The 15798-nt window shown below is 38.6% G+C and overlaps 3 protein-coding genes across 3 annotated transcripts; 2 read left to right on the top strand and 1 right to left on the bottom strand.

Moving 5' to 3' along the window:
* The first annotated feature begins 1940 nt into the window (after positions 1-1940).
* LOC131784519 (uncharacterized) lies at positions 1941-3851 on the top strand. Its single transcript, XM_059101335.1, has 2 exons — positions 1941-2385; positions 3055-3851. The coding sequence occupies exons 1-2, from the start codon at positions 1941-1943 to the stop codon at positions 3849-3851; spliced, it is 1242 nt and encodes a 413-aa protein (XP_058957318.1).
* Positions 3852-4587: 736 nt separating this feature from the next.
* On the bottom strand, positions 4588-8136 carry LOC131784469 (mitochondrial nicotinamide adenine dinucleotide transporter SLC25A51-like). The gene has a single exon (XM_059101280.2). The coding sequence runs from the start codon at positions 8081-8083 to the stop codon at positions 7163-7165; it is 921 nt and encodes a 306-aa protein (XP_058957263.2). The 5' UTR covers positions 8084-8136; the 3' UTR covers positions 4588-7162.
* An 84-nt stretch (positions 8137-8220) lies between these two features.
* LOC131784479 (sperm flagellar protein 1-like) lies at positions 8221-15402 on the top strand. The gene is made up of 8 exons (XM_059101290.2): positions 8221-8446; positions 10088-10198; positions 10777-10886; positions 11723-11855; positions 12353-12417; positions 12802-12947; positions 13628-13745; positions 14290-15402. Exons 1-8 carry the CDS (start codon positions 8308-8310, stop codon positions 14533-14535), a joined length of 1068 nt encoding a protein of 355 aa, XP_058957273.1. The 5' UTR covers positions 8221-8307; the 3' UTR covers positions 14536-15402.
* Positions 15403-15798: the final 396 nt, after the last annotated feature.

Here is a 15798-nt window from a genome sequence, read left to right as displayed (position 1 = left end):
AACATATGTCTATGTAATAGGAGATGAACTTTGTTCGTTTGTCTCACGATAGAGTCACTTTTGATGTTGATCGCGACGTTTCGACTGCAATACTTCTAGTCTTCATCAGGATATATCATATATCCATGATTTAGTAAATAATCCTAAAGCACACTGTTTGAACCAAACGCGAAGAAGCCAATCGTAAATTCAGTCAGGTAAATCTATTTGCAGGTCATAGGACAGGTAGTTTTATGTTCTTAGCGGGGAGGGGTGGGGCTCTAACCAGCTATAACCACGCGCCAAACCCACAGGTTGTGTTCAAGATTAAGGAAACGATATGACCAGTGAAGAAAATCATCATTCCTGGCTAGACTGAATACAAAGGTACGGCATTTGCAAATCTTGTTTATATCTAACTGGTGCTTAATGACTGAGTTTCCAGGCATGGGTGATTTAACGGACGAACTCGAGTGAATAAATTGATTTTCTGGCCTGTCGCCCCGGTAGTGATTTAATAAGTCCACTATTTGGAAAGAGAAAAATCCGTAAAAACAACGCGAAAAAAATTTCGGGAAATTTTTGAGTTCAGTTGTCTCTTCTTACGACTGATGGATAGATATCTTTGCGTATTACGATTCCGTCCATCACTGGTGGATGGGACCACACATGCTTACAGTTTATGATAATGAGAACATTCTTTGTGAGCGATCAGAGCATGGCGGATGGGAATTAATGAAATCGAATCTGAAACATATCAAATATAATGCGAAAGGGGAACAGATGAACAGAAGCTCACTATATCTTGGCAAGGAATTGGGTTATATTATTTACCTGATTATGAACTATTTATTTGACATGTACTGGTGGCAAATTACTCGCTGAACAATAAGAATAAATCATCTGGTTGGTGCCTTAGGTAGATTAAACTCATACGTTATCGTTCTCGGGGCAAAAGTCTCTTTTAGTCACGTGGCAGGAGAAAAGTGATGAGTAAAAGCATGTGGCCCTGGAGACTAGTATGACACGTACTTGTTGGGAACCGGTCATTATCTATCCCCTAGAGGAGTGATCGTTTGATTTTGGTTGTGACGCAATATAACAACCTGATTTCCCCACCCCCCCCCCCTCCGCCAAAGTTCTGTAGTATTTTAAGAATCCCCCTCATTGGCAGTCATTTTTTTTTTTATTTATAGTTCCTCCTTTAATTTCAGTTAACAACGACTGATCACCTCTCCGTTCCCCTTGAAAATCATGTGATGCCCACAAATCCCCCTCCCCCCGCCCTCCACCTCCTAGATGGTAGCTAGTGACTGGTCCGTTATGCATGGCCTAATCTTCCGCTCGTCTCAAACACTTGGTTTAATTTGTGGCATATTTGGTAAAAGGTCTCAACAGGGTGATGGCTAATGAGAAATAAAAAACGCACCGAGTGCATTGTTGAGACATATAAGCACTTGTGAATTTTTAAGAACACGAGAGAAGTGCGGAGAAGCACGAGCCGTCGTGTTCTTAAAAATTCACAAGTGCTTATATATCTCAACAATGCTCGAGGAACAAGGCTTTTTATTTCTTTTATAAAATGTATCGTGAATTGCGCGCGCTCGTACCGATGACGTAGGCTGCTTGCATTATATATATCTCAACAGTGCACTCGTGTGACGTAAGGCACGTGCTTTATGGAAACATAAGGAACTCATGCTGACCAATCACGGCGCGCGCATTTCTCTGAACATTTTATAAAATGAGATATCTGTAGCATTGTTTTTGGATTGTTTTTTAACTAATAAGTGCCCTCTGTATTTCTTTTTAGTTCACTGTGAAAATAAGCTCGATAATGTTATCAAACGTGCATAGTTGAGATGTCAACAATCTTGGCTTCACTGGCAAACCAAGATAACTGATAACGACAACCATAAAAGTCTCGCGAAAAAACATCGGAATCGCCATTAATCAAGACTATGGCTGAACCCGAAACTACAGAAAAGGGAAGGAACATTGTATGTTTTTTCTTTTTCGGCATTTTGTCGTTCGTGTACGATGAAATATGTCTGATTTCAGCCGAGGACATTCTCGCAGGATCAACCGTTGCCACAACAACAGTGATTTTATCCATTGCTACTCCCGTGCTCTGTATTAAGCTGGCAGCTCCCTGGTTTCTTCAGCGCATCTCTTATTGGAAGAAAATCATGTTCGTCGTCGTATTTCTTCTCGGAGGATTGACGACGCTCGTCAGCTCGCAGCGCATCTTGGGAAGACTCGCTGGAGTCAGCGTTATAGAGTCTGGCGTGGCTACCAGTGAAATAACGTTTCTGTCTCTCACGGCGTTCTACGAACATATTACAGTAAGCTCCTTTGTGGCTGGTGTAGGGTTGTCATCTTTCATAGGACCCCTCTACTACACAAGTATGTAGCACAAAAATTTATTTTGTTTTGTTTTTTTTCTCTTATCTAAATTTGTTTCCATGATCTGACTTGATAGTGTTAATTGGCTGCAGTAAAGAGTTTCGGTAGGGCTGACGTTTAGAACGTTAGCCCTTCATCAGAGCAAAGAGCTGACGTTCGAAAGGACTCAGTAGCACTCGAAACGTCAGATTTAAATAATGAACTCTTTACGGTGACCACTTTAATCATAAACTTAGTTGATAAAACCAAATGATATTGTAATACCTCCTTCTCCATTCTCCTACGCAACATCACAGTTTCTTTAGAAACCTATTTTCTTTATAAATTTTGTTTCATCTCTTTTAGTATTGTCCTCGTCTTTGTTAGTCTCATCTGTTTTTTTATTTTTTAATTTTTGTTTACTTTTCCCACCTTAATTGAAGTCACGGAAGAGATTTCTCGTCGTGACGTTTGTCTCGAGTTTCGCCTTTAGAGGAAAGCGCCTTTGGGGTATGAGTAAAAATTGCCTATCTCTTTAGTTCAAGAAAGTTGAGTCAGTTGTTACTTGCAGAGGAGAACATCGACTCATAAATATACGTTTAGCTTCATGCTTCATGTGAAAGTGCTCGTTCAACAAATGGTTAACCATTATTGGCAAACGCTATTTATGTTATTTCATTTCATTGTCAGGTCTTACCACGTGGTCTTGTCTGCCACCCCGCAGTACTATTATGACAACCATCCCTTGGCCCTTCCTGCTGTTACTTTTCTACGCCCTCCTGGATAAGGAGCCTATCGGCAAGAAAGAGATCATACCATTCAGCGAGGACCATCCACCCGTGGAAGATGACTCAACAACTTTCTCATTTCGTGACAGATTAAACGTAGCCAAGGATATTTTCCCATATATAACATTCCTTTTTATAACATACTTTTCAGAGTATCTTTCGAATCATGCTGTTATAACAACTTTGGCGTTTCCAAATGCGCCTTTCAAGCCGAGAGACCATTATCCATATTATATACTTTCATATCACGTTGGCAAGTTCATGGGCAGGTCCCATTTTTTTTTAGTTTCCGCGATCAATCCTAAACTAGTTCATTACGTCAGGGTTAGACGAACATGGATCTTAGCCTTGATAGCATCTCTGCACGGGTTGTTTTTTTTCTTGGCCTCTTGGTATAGGTTTGTTCCACGAGTAGAGATTATTATTGCTTTGTGTTTTACTGAGGGATTTACAGCAGGATCCATGTATCTTAATTCCGCTCACACTGTTTCTGAATTGATAGCAGATCAGCAGAAAAAAGAGTTTGCGTTGAGTTTGCTTACAGTTGGTAACGCTTGCGGCAAGCTGGCCGCCGGATTGTGCGGCTTATTTCAAGAACCGCTTCTAAAGAAGCACTGTGTTGAAGATCTTAAACTTGGAGAATATTGTCTAACAAGACATACGCGCAAAGCAGGATGGAATAAAAGCTTTAATTGTTGAATATTCAATTATTGTTATTTTCGAAGGAAGTTGGGAGATTGGGAGAACGGGGGGAACGGGGGGGGGGGGGGGGACGGGGGAAAGAAAGGCAGGGGAATTTGGTTCTTTTCCAATATCTTTCCCGGTATTTATTCTCTCGTCCTATATTCTCTTCTGGTCTTGTATCGGATCCTTCCCTCTCAAAATTTGTAATCCATTTTTTCTTGTTTTTCCTTCTTCTTTTTTTTGGGGGAGGAGGAGGGGGTCTCTCTGGGAGAGGGGGAGCAGTGTTTGCACTATCTACTTTCAAGGGAAATTATGTGAAGTTTTTCTGTTAAGTTTTGTTGCTCCAGAATATTTTTCGGGTATTACTTTGCCTCATCAGCACTTCCCAGTCAATGTTTTACCTAAAGATCCATATCTCCTACCCTTGATATCTACACAGGAGGAGAGTGTCTTGGATAACCAAGAGTAGTGAAACTGATGAAGGAGAATGAGTCATAAATCATAAAATAATTTGGTTTTAACAATCGAGGTGATTAAGTGAATTGGCCATTGTGAAGAGATTCTAAAAAGTGGTTAGCCTTTCATGAGAACCTGAGATTAATTCCATGAGAAGCTAACCCTCAAAACATCACCTTTAGAAACTTTTTATTGTGGCCAATTCACTTATCAACTCAGTTGATGAAACCAGACTATCTTGTAATACCACCCCTCCCCCCTGACACAGCACCAGTTTCTTTAGAGACTCTCCCCTTTATTAAAAAATTACTAAGTTTACAGAAGAGATAATTAAACTTTCTTATCATCTTTAAATAATAATTATTGCATTACATATTTTTAAGCATTTCAAACAAACTCTTATACAGCCAAAGTAATGGAAATAATTTTGTTAGCAGTTTTGGAGGCTGTCTCTGCTTGGTGAAATGCATGAAACATGTATTTTGGACATTGGTCAACCCTCTAACTCCTTGAAGTGATTAACATGTAACTTCTCCCATTTATATACATACATTGTCCACCAAACAGGTAATGAGAATACCCAAACTTATCAGGTAGTTGTTACCTTGATCTAACACCAAATTCTTGTTACTAATTTACAAGGTAATGTGTAGCAGCTAAAGGGAAGACAACAAACATATCTTAGGAGTTAGAAGGGTAAACCTCCTTTGTGGAGGAAAAATTTTTTGCTTAAGCTAACCTGTTGGAGGATTGATTTAATAAAATAATCGTCCTTACACTGTAAGCTTTTGACCCTCTTTATGATGTTCTCAAAAGCAAATATTCAGATAAAAGGTTCAGCTAAATTGAGGATTGTTTAGGACACAGTTTTATAAAATAATTCAAATAGTAAGTGCGCTATGATTGGCCACAAAACCATTTTACATGAGCGTATGTAAACACAGTTTTCCTACTGAATCTTCTCGTGGAGTTCTCCCTGCTATTTATTTAGCAGTAACTCAGTTTCTTTAAGTTTGTTTGAGTACAGTAATGGAAGAAGAAGATTTTCCTAATTTTTCTTTGGAGTTTAATTTTCCCAGTATTCAAGAAATGGCCAAAAAGCCAAATGAACAACAACAACAAGCACGTCGGTTTCCTTCGTTGCAAGAAGAGGCCCTTTCATTAGTTATTTCATAAAAGAAATGTAAAATGGTTTCCGTGCTTACATAGCCTGATGTAAACACTTGGGAGGTTGGGAGGACACTTGATAAGCTGGAAACCACTCTGCTTTGCGTTGTGGTTTCCTACGCTTATCTCATGTTCTCCCAACCTCCTGCGTGTTTACATCAGACTATGTAAACATGGAAACCATTTTACATTTCTTCAATGATAAACAGCAGCTAAACCTTGTTTATACAATCAGACCAAAGAGTCTGATGTAATAATTACAAATTCTGCAAAGTGTTCATCACCTTGAATACCTGTAATGCTGTCAGTCATCTTATGGAGATAGTCCAATACAGTTTGGTATTATTTACAAACATTTATGAAAAAAAATTATACATGCACTTTGATTGATTGGATTGATGCATCCATTAGATGACTGAACCATTAACAATTTTTTCTCATTTTTTTTGTTTTGTCTTTTTTTATCATATAAAAAAGCAGAGTCTTTGCTGCCAGGGGTCTGTTCAGTAATATATCATGGAAGACATCAAAATGTGTTAAGAACATCTGTGACACACACTGCTGCCCCTCATGCACCACTTTCTTGTTCCTATCAAATCTTGATGTCATCTGTGATCTCTTACTGAGCGGAAACACAGCAACATGGTAACTATTCATTGAATGGAGAGTAAGTCCAGAATGGTCTTGTTTTATTTATGAAAATTTATATATTGCTTCAAGCAGGTTTACACTTATGTTCTTAACATCACGGTATCCATAAGGAATAATTTGGTGTATTTGTTGAATAAATAATTAAATATTCCTCAACAAAATGACTATTACCAATAAATTCTTACCATTTGTAGTTATGGTTACATCTGATTTTGACTGTACCATTTGGTTTAATATTGCAACATGTAGATTATATTACATGATGAGGTCAACAGGTTATGAGTTAGCTGAATTGGATCCATCTGATGGGAAGTCCTTCCAATCGGTCAGAGTTATTGCGCTCAACTCACTGTCTTGCTAGGAAGTTGAGGAACAAGAGTCAAATGAAGACCCTTTTTGTTAGTCAGGTGCACAAAGTCATAGACAGAGTCACCATAATGGGCCCTTGAATAGTCTTCCAAGGAAAGAGGGATTGAATTGTGTCCTGGTTTAAACTCCTTCAGCTGCAAAGCAGGGATGACTCTTGAAAAGAAAACTTGCGACTTCAATACTCAAACATCAGCAATATTCCTAGAGACTGGAAAGGATCCATCTGGTACACAATCTCTCCAATTGGTAGAAGTTTCTATGGTTAGCAGTGTGTATGGTCCACACACCATTGTATAAGGATGTTGAGAAATATGAATCAAGTGAAGACCCTTTTGGTTACTCAGGTACACTAAGTCTGATGCACAAAGTCAAAACAGTGGGTCCTTGATTGGTCTTTGAAGATTGGAGGGATTGAATTGTGTTCTGGTTTGATTAGTTGGTTTTTAGCAACACAAATCAAGGTGACAAATTGAAACAACCAATCATAGCACAGTTTGGTGCTTTGTATAGTGACACAAAGCCAACAAACCCTCTGATTACCATTATTATAGCAGTACACTGTCATGATGAACATTGGAATTAACAATACAAGGACTGATGTAGAGACATAATTCACGGATTTCAACACACACAGCTGTAACCTTTTTCCAACTACACAATCTCTTACAGAGAAAGATAATACATTAAGTTTTTGTATGCATCTTTGTCCTCAGAACATTGCTGTTTCCTAAACAATTCTTCAAAAGCTCGTAAGTGGAGTTAATTATTCCCCAAGACACAAGAGCACGAGTGTAGTTCAGTGAGACTCCATAGAAGAGCCGTCGTGTTCTCCTTCCTCTTTCATTAAAAACTACAGTAAAAGCTTTGAAACAGTTCACAAATTCTCCACCCAACTGTTTTTGCATGTGGCTTTTCACAACATTAACTGGAAAGAACAATGTGCTCAAACACGCCCCCAAAACAGCTCCACTAACAAAATCATTGGCTGCATTTCCAATACTAGTTTTTGCCTCCGGTAGAATGGACTTTAATGGGCCTCTCAAGCCAAAGAATAACACATTAGAGGGTCCATTCCTCAACAGTATCGGAGTAAGCCCTCGATAATATTCTCGCAATCCATATTGCACTCCCACGACTTTGAAAGCTTGAAATGTGTTGGAAAACCTTTCGTTGTGCCCACGATGAGACATTAAAGTTTGTATTCGTTCAAATGGTGTAAAAAGTGCTTCTATCGTTCCCGCTAGCATTGCTGCTATTGCACTAGTGGCCACTGAAGAAGTGCTTGTTAAATTACGAGAAAGCATTCTTTGGAACTTGTAGTATGAACCAAACATAATCGCCATTGAAGTTCCTTTTTGCATCAATGGTGGAACAGCTCCACGATAAAGGTTCCACACCCCTTCTCTTAGCACCTGGCGCACTGCATAGCGAATCCTTAACCCCTCAACTTGCTGCCGAAACATGACTTTGTAGGCGGGGAACGTCGAGAGAATGTTAACAGCAGCTGCTCCTGCTCCGCAAACAAAATCAGGCCAGTCTCTGTCATCTTTTATTGAAGAATCAGACGGAAACCTTTCTACTGACTGCGTAGAGTTTAAAGCCATAAAACAACGACCTTCTCCGACACAGCTACCTTCTTTCCAATTACAACATTCAGGGCGCCATATTGAATATTTAGCGTAGCATTCCCATAGTGCAACGCTGTAGTATTTTGACGTCATGACAACAGTGTGATTGTAAAACAATATGGCGGGGTGAGATAGTAAGCTGAGTGTTTTACGAAGCATGGTTAAGAGGTCGTATTAAACACTTAGGTCATATTTAAGCGATGTCTGGTCCATTAGGCTCGCCAAATCAAGTGATAACCACCTTAGATGAAGACGGACTTCAGGAATTGTACACTTGGATCGATGAAATTAATTTATCTCGCCCAAAGCGTAACATTTGGAGAGATTTCAGTGATGGAGGTAAATGTAATAATTTCTTACGCCTGTAAATCGTACAGACATCGCTGATTTACTGTAAAGAGGTAGTTTTACTTAATAATATCTAAATATGGCGACAAAAATCACCGTCTTTTCGTTTCTATAATAAACATTAAATCAAAAGATCATTACGTATCCATTAAGGACTTTGTTTGTTGACATTACGTACCATGTCACTGCTGTGGATTTATAATAGTTTTCTTTCTCATCGCCTCTAGGTTAACTTTTTTAAAAAATTTTGGGACATGTTTACTTGTCAACACTTTACGTTCTCGAACGAATCATATTAGCTAATTATTAGATGATTTGAATTCACATGATTGGCCACGTTGGTGCATGATGATCAATTAGTTTGAAGAGATGATTGCCAGCGATTTAACCCCGGCCTATATAGTTAATGGAAGCGGAATATCGAATAAAAAAGCTTTGATCTATAAAATCAGTCAATTGGCATCGATTGGTACGTACAGATCAATCAATGATCGATAAATAGTCTTATTATCCTACTGCAGAAAGTAGAGCACAAGTAACGCACGAATAGAGTACAAATATCCTGCGTTATTGTACAGTTGGCTATTTTCACCTGTTGCATATTGACTCGCCCCATGGGCTCTTTGAAATACAGCACAACTTGTAAAAATATTTGGTGATACTACACACAAAAATGTCTAATAAGATACACAGGTACTAATTAGGACGATTTCACTGTGGGCCCACAAAATCTGGTAATTACTCTACCAAATTTTTAGACTAAATTTGCCCGAATCTGAATTAGTCTTGCAACAACAGGGCGCACTGACATACAGAAAGATATTTGTTAACCACAAAGTGTCAATTGTAAGGAGATTGATCACCATGTGTTACCTAATCTCTTGGTGGGAAAGGTTACATGTGATATTTAACCTTTTTGAAAAAAAAATGTTGCCTTGGCTGTACTGAGCAGTACAATACTCTTTTTTTTCATTTTGGTGGAATCTGTAATAATTCAGGCCAGAGCAACGTATCAGCCTTGCCTGTGAAAACTGAACTCCACCTTGTTTAAAAACAGATATCATAAAAAGGTCACTGAACAGCTGTTTATTGTACAGCTCAGATTTACAGCAAAAATTTGCTTTTATGGTACTACTTAGGGGACTATCTTAATCTCATTTCTGCATGGGTAGCCACTCAAAATGTGAGATTCCTTTCAGAAATTGCCCACACAGGGATCTACCCATGTTATAAACAGTAATGCATGTACATGTGAATGGAAGGCTGTGTCAGTTACTGTAGTGTTGCGTTTGTAAAAACCTAGTGGCATGCAATTTCAAATAATACTGTTTAAAAAGTTCCAGCTGTAATTTTAAGTAAATTTTGCTTCACCCTTCATCCCCTTAAAGAGACTGGCTTTGAATTTCTTCTCACATTATCACCCCTGAATCAAATGTCAAGATCATGAGGGTAAAGAAAATGGTCGCCAAGAAGCTCTTGATTGTTAAACAAATTCTCCTTCATCAGTATCTTAGGAAATGTAAGGAGAACAGTGTGGAGAATATTACTACCAATGTTAGGGTGTAAAACCATTGATTTTACATATTATTTGGATGGAAAGTTTAAGGGAGCATATTTGATTTTATTTTTCAGTTCTTGTAGCAGAAATTGTAGCACATTTTCTACCCAAAATGGTGGAACTCCATAACTATTCCTCCACAAGTTCACAAGCCCAAAAGCTCACCAACTGGGATACTTTGAATAGTAAGTACACGGAATGCTGAGCCTGATGTTATTGGCTGTAATTGGCTATGCTGTTGTGGTGTCCCTGCTATTTTTTGTCATTTTCTGTCGTTTTCTTTACTTTTTTTTTAATCTATTTATTTTGATTGTTGTTATATGGCAAAGTTAATAAATAAATAAATAGAATGTATCTTAGGATTGTCACTTCAAAATGTAATTTGGTTTTATCGCCTGAGTTGCTAATATAGATTGGCCTCTGTTAAGACTTTCTAATCAAGGTGAGGTTTCAATTGTTAGCCCTTTGATGTTTGCTCTGACAAAGGACTTAAATGCTTGAAATGACTTCAGCTAAAGATGCTCTTTACAGTGGCCAATTTACTTCATCAACCCAGTTGATATAACCAAATTATCTTGTACTACTATTGTAGCATCTCAGTTTCTTTAATTAGATACTTAATTCCTTAATTCTCTTTGAAATAATTTTCAATTAAACTTTTGGGAGTTGGAAGTATGATATGAATTGTATATATTTAATGCTCAAGTGTCAAAAAATAAGTGGTGACTATGCTTAATTTCATTGATGTGTGTTTTGTTTTCAGGAAAAGTTTTTTCAAAACTTAACTACACTGTACCAAAAAGTACCATTAAGGAGGTTGCAGAGTGCAAGCCAAGGGTGATAGAAGTTGTACTAGCAAATCTGAGGATGAAAGTGAGCAGATTTATAAATTTTTTTGACCAGGCCTCTTGATATGATGAATTATGCAGTTTCTTGAATTTTGAGATTGGTTGTGTTTATTGACCAAATGTGCAACATTGCACCTTTTTGTCATACCAAGGTCTTTGTTGACTAAATTACAACCTTGGTAATTTAACATTGTATTTACCTTTTCAAGCTGAAAATATCTCAGAAATGGATGTGACATACTTCCTCAAACAAAGAAACTCAAAGAATGTACATGCACATCAACTTTATTATTTCATGTCCCTGTAGCTTCACCCCTTTTCTCCAAGTAGTAATCAATGGCTAAATTCCCCCTTCCTCTCTATCCCCTGTGACAATTTTAGTGCAAGTCAGACTAGAGATTAGGATATCAACAGATGCATCATAGGCCTGAGGGAGGAGGTGTGCACCTTTCATGAAAAATTTTATCTCCTCTATTAAGAGTAGCACCACTTACAATGTGTAGTTTTCTTCATCTATGATAACAGGATGGGACATGATTTTGCTCATGAAGCTGTAGCCCCAGGTAGTCTAGGTAGTGTAGTCAGAGGCAAGGAGTGTCTTGTACGACAAGTAATTTACTGGTGCAAGGGTTTATGTAATGGTTGATTACCAGCTGTCTACCACTCCCTAAAAGACCAACTACCAGCACCTGTTTAGCCTGCAAGCAGGCTCTGATGCTTGGGTGTTGCCTTTGGGTTCCTTTTCCAAGTATGGCTGCACATGGAAAAAGTAAAGGATATGCCTGATGGTGTAATTGTCCTGTTAGTATTGAAGCAAAGCAACTCAGTTGGAAGTTGATACAAAATAATTGTGTATTTTAGATTGAGAAGTACATTGCAAAGAAGAAAGCAGACACTTTAAGAAAACAGCAGCAAGTGTATGATGAGTTCTCACCCAATGGGCCTGTCTCAGATCATGAACCATATCTGTATAATGATGGTCAGGCATACTTAGGTAGGGACACTGAAACTCATGTTCAATGCTGAATTTAAAATTTTTTTAAGTTTGTGGGTGATGTTGTGCCTAGATGATGTTGTGATGAACCCAAACATGTATTTGCAAGCTTGTCTGAGCTGTTTTGAAACGATAATTATAAACATACAGTTGGAAACAAGATCTAGTTGCATAATTTTTTTTCATTAAAGGAAGTGACTGCATGGAAGTCAAATGCCAATAGATGAAAGCCCCAGAAATACCAAAATAGAGTACCAGTACATCAGTTTATTAAGATTTTTCAAATTGAATCATTATACTGTGAGTGGCATCGTACCAATTGGTGTGCTTTACAATTTTCAATTGTGGATCATGGCCAAGATTTTCTTGGACTTTGAAATTGTCTGTCATATACAGGGTGTATGAAAGTATTACTAACAATGACTCCAACAACTCCTGTAGGTTACTATACTGTTGCTGGCTCTGAGTTCTGTATTAATGTTTTGATAACCCTGCAGGTCCAGAGAATAACTATGGTTATGCATTCAATACTAGTTATGCACAAAGGAACCCAGTTAATGATGTGAGTCATGTTCGTCTTCCACTTTTTTTTTAGTTTAAATCGAACACCACATTCCCTTCTTGATGTTGAGTTTTTTCCTCCAATTTTCTTGATACAACAATTTTGGAGAAGGAGAACATATCATTGGTACGACGATTGTCATGACGATTGCCGATCAACTTTATTTACATTCACTTCGTGAGCAGATTGAAACCAACGCATACAAGATTTTATGGCCTTGAAACCCACTGTCAACTTAAGAACAAACAAACAAACTAAAGTCAAACAAAAGAAAAAAAAATGAAAAAGTAGAAAACCTTAACCTTTGTTTTTGTGGTGGCATGCATATTCTGATATTTATTTATCAATATTATTTATCATTTATTGTGACGTTTTTTTTATTAGGCTGGTGGTTCTTATGGAGCACAGTCATACCAACCTGGACTCAATGGTAGTCCCAGGGGTGGTAATGCCCGGCAGAAGAGTAAAGACGGTAAAGGAGGACCTCTTGGTGAGAAACCAAAGTTTGCACCTGCTCATCAAGGAAAAGGGTAAGTTTTGTTTCTAGATTTTAACCGATGGTGAACTTAAAGGACGTTTGCAGGTTTTTGTTTCTTTAAAACATATCTTCGCTGGTGTCGTGTAGGCTTAGGCTTACCTATTGCTTGAGAATTTTAACTCCAAACATTTTTTTTTTAGTATCTGAGCTTCACGAAAACGGTGGAAATTTGTAACTACGATTTTTATTTTAAACGAGTGTTTTTAATACACCCAAGGGCGGGTTTCCACGCGCAACCCAAAGAAAGTGTGTGAGTGTGAGAATGTGTGGCGAACCTGGTACGACGCAAGGGAAATGGGCTTTTGCTCATGATTTCATTGTCTCCGTCTACGCAAAAGAGACAGCGACGGGAGCAAGGCAGGGAACGGAGCAGTTGTTACGTTTTGGCAGCGTAATTGGCCACTTAGACTGCTAGTTCAGGATTTTCCGTAGTGGACTGGGGGAGCGGAGCGAACGTGATTTGGGCAGGAAAATCGCGATGGGTTTCGTCGTTTTTGGGATAGTGGTGTTTATCGTTTAAAACATGCGACCGAAACGCCAGAAGTTTAATCATTTTCTGATCAGAAAACGATTCAATTACCTCTATGAAAAATAATTAACTGAAAACTTTGTTGCTCACCAAGGGATATCTTGGGCTTGTGATTATACCAGTGTTTCTCTTTGGTTTTGTAGAAAGGTTCCTCGGTCTCAATCATATCAAGATATAAATGGAACTATGGATCCTCAGAACCCTCGATTGCTATTAGAGGAAAAAGAACAAGCTTTACTTGCCTCTCAAGAAACCATACAGGTGAGTGTATCATATATTTTATCTACAGAGAAAGGGTGTTTAAAGGCAAGTTTGTTAGGACCGGCCAGCGAGAAATGGGAAGAGCGAAGGTTCCTTGATGTTATTGTTAATCTCCTCTCTAACTGCTCTCCATTTCCTTGTAAATGTAGTTGCAAGAATTTGGTGTTAGATCAAGATAACAACTTCATTACCTGATAAGCTTGGGTACTCTCATTACCTGTTTGCTGGGTAAAGTATGGGCATGATAGGGAGAAGTTACATGTTAGTCACACAATCAGGCTAGCGTGCGAGCAGGCCCTCGTTAACAGCGTTGCGGCGCGAACGTTTCTTCGCCTGGAGCAAAGCGAGCAGGCGGGAGGTCTGAAAGGGGTCTGGCACTGATTATCGGCCAGCGTTGCGCAAGGCCTCGAACTAGGCTCATTAGAGTATTTACCGTAAATAGTAGTTTAGAAACTCTAGTATCTACACTCGAGTGAGGTGAGGTTTAGACAGTTGATTTCCACCATTGCATGACGCAGGTCTGAATATTTTCGCTTTATTCCAGATTTTGAATGTCAAAATTCGACGACTCGAGCACCTACTACACTTAAAAGATTTGAGAATAGACGACTTAACAAAAAGACTACAGCAAGTTACCCAACCACCCCCAAGACAACTACCACCACAACCCAACCCACCCTTCCCCCCTGCTGTGGACCCATCTATACCATCTATGCATATGCATCACCAGAATCCACTTCCGCCATTACATCATTCATCCTATAATCCACAACAGCTACAGGAACATTAGTCTTTCATATAAGACAATATAAGATGTCTGAACGGAAGCAGGAGCTGACATGTGGTCACCGTACGTACCTTGTTATGGCGTGGTGTTAAGATAATCTTTCTTAGAACAATGGAAGATAACACATGAAGGGCATATATCGCTGAAAACACGCAATTAAGTAATTAAATTAAAGTAATTATACCAGACGTAATTTTTTGGCAATGTAGTACATGTACATTGTACTTGTAAGCGTAAATTTCGACCGAGCAGAAGTAATCGTAGCTGCGTCAGGGATTTTACTCTACGATTTAATTTGCAATTTGATATTTTTCTGTACATATTTTAGGTAATTAGTATTGTTTAATCACACCACAAAGTGTGCAAGTTACAGTTAAATCTGGAACATAAACGTCGAAATCTTTTTTAGAACCCGAAAAATGCAGTACTGTTTTTATTGAAGAAACGTAATGAGGCTTTTTATGCCCCCTTGCTGCTTTTTGTTCTGGGATTCTCCCTAACCCAATGACACTACTGACCAAATGAAGTTCTTGAAAATGTATGTTTACTGAACACCTATCGACGTGTAAATAAGATAGATCGTCGCGTAATATTTATATTCAAACCAGGGTAAACAAAATAAGATTTTGGTAGGAAGACCAATGTTCGTGAAGATAAGCGAGGAAAAGAGAAGTTAAAGGGATCAACCGACCGATAGTTATTTAATCATTGTAAGTGTATGTAGGCGATGGAGCGGACCTTTTTAACTGGTGCACAAATTCCGGGGGGGTGCATTTGGGACAGACCATGGGTTTAAAATTACTTGTGAGAATCTTAAGCACTCGTTGCTCTTGTAGAGACTGAGTAATAAACTTATAGTTTATCTTGTTAGGCCCATGTTTACATTGGTATATCTGCACAATACGCAGTTGCAGAACACCATGTCTTGTTTTTAAAATCATATTTCCCAAACGCGGTCACCGTGAGTGCTCTATGATAAACTCCCTATTCCATTCACCGATATTCACCTAATGTAAATCCGCGCACGCACAAAAATAAAGTTCACTTTTTGTTCTCATCTGAACGTCGTACACCGTATTCACAGTTTGGAAGGTTTATTTGAATCCAACATAATGACCAGCTCCCAGTTGGCTTGTTAGCTCAGTTGGTTGAGCGCTGCACTGGTATCGCAGAGGTCATGGGTTCAAATTCCGTACCGGCTGAATCTTTATAAGGCCTTAATTCAACTACTAGTTCAGTAGTGTTCATAACTGCGAGGATCGATTC

Source organism: Pocillopora verrucosa, chromosome 5 (assembly GCF_036669915.1).
Source record: "Pocillopora verrucosa isolate sample1 chromosome 5, ASM3666991v2, whole genome shotgun sequence".
NCBI classification, from domain to species: Eukaryota; Metazoa; Cnidaria; class Anthozoa; order Scleractinia; family Pocilloporidae; genus Pocillopora; species Pocillopora verrucosa.
Note: the sequence above shows the minus strand (reverse complement) of the source record. Positions and strands in the feature narration are given on the sequence as shown.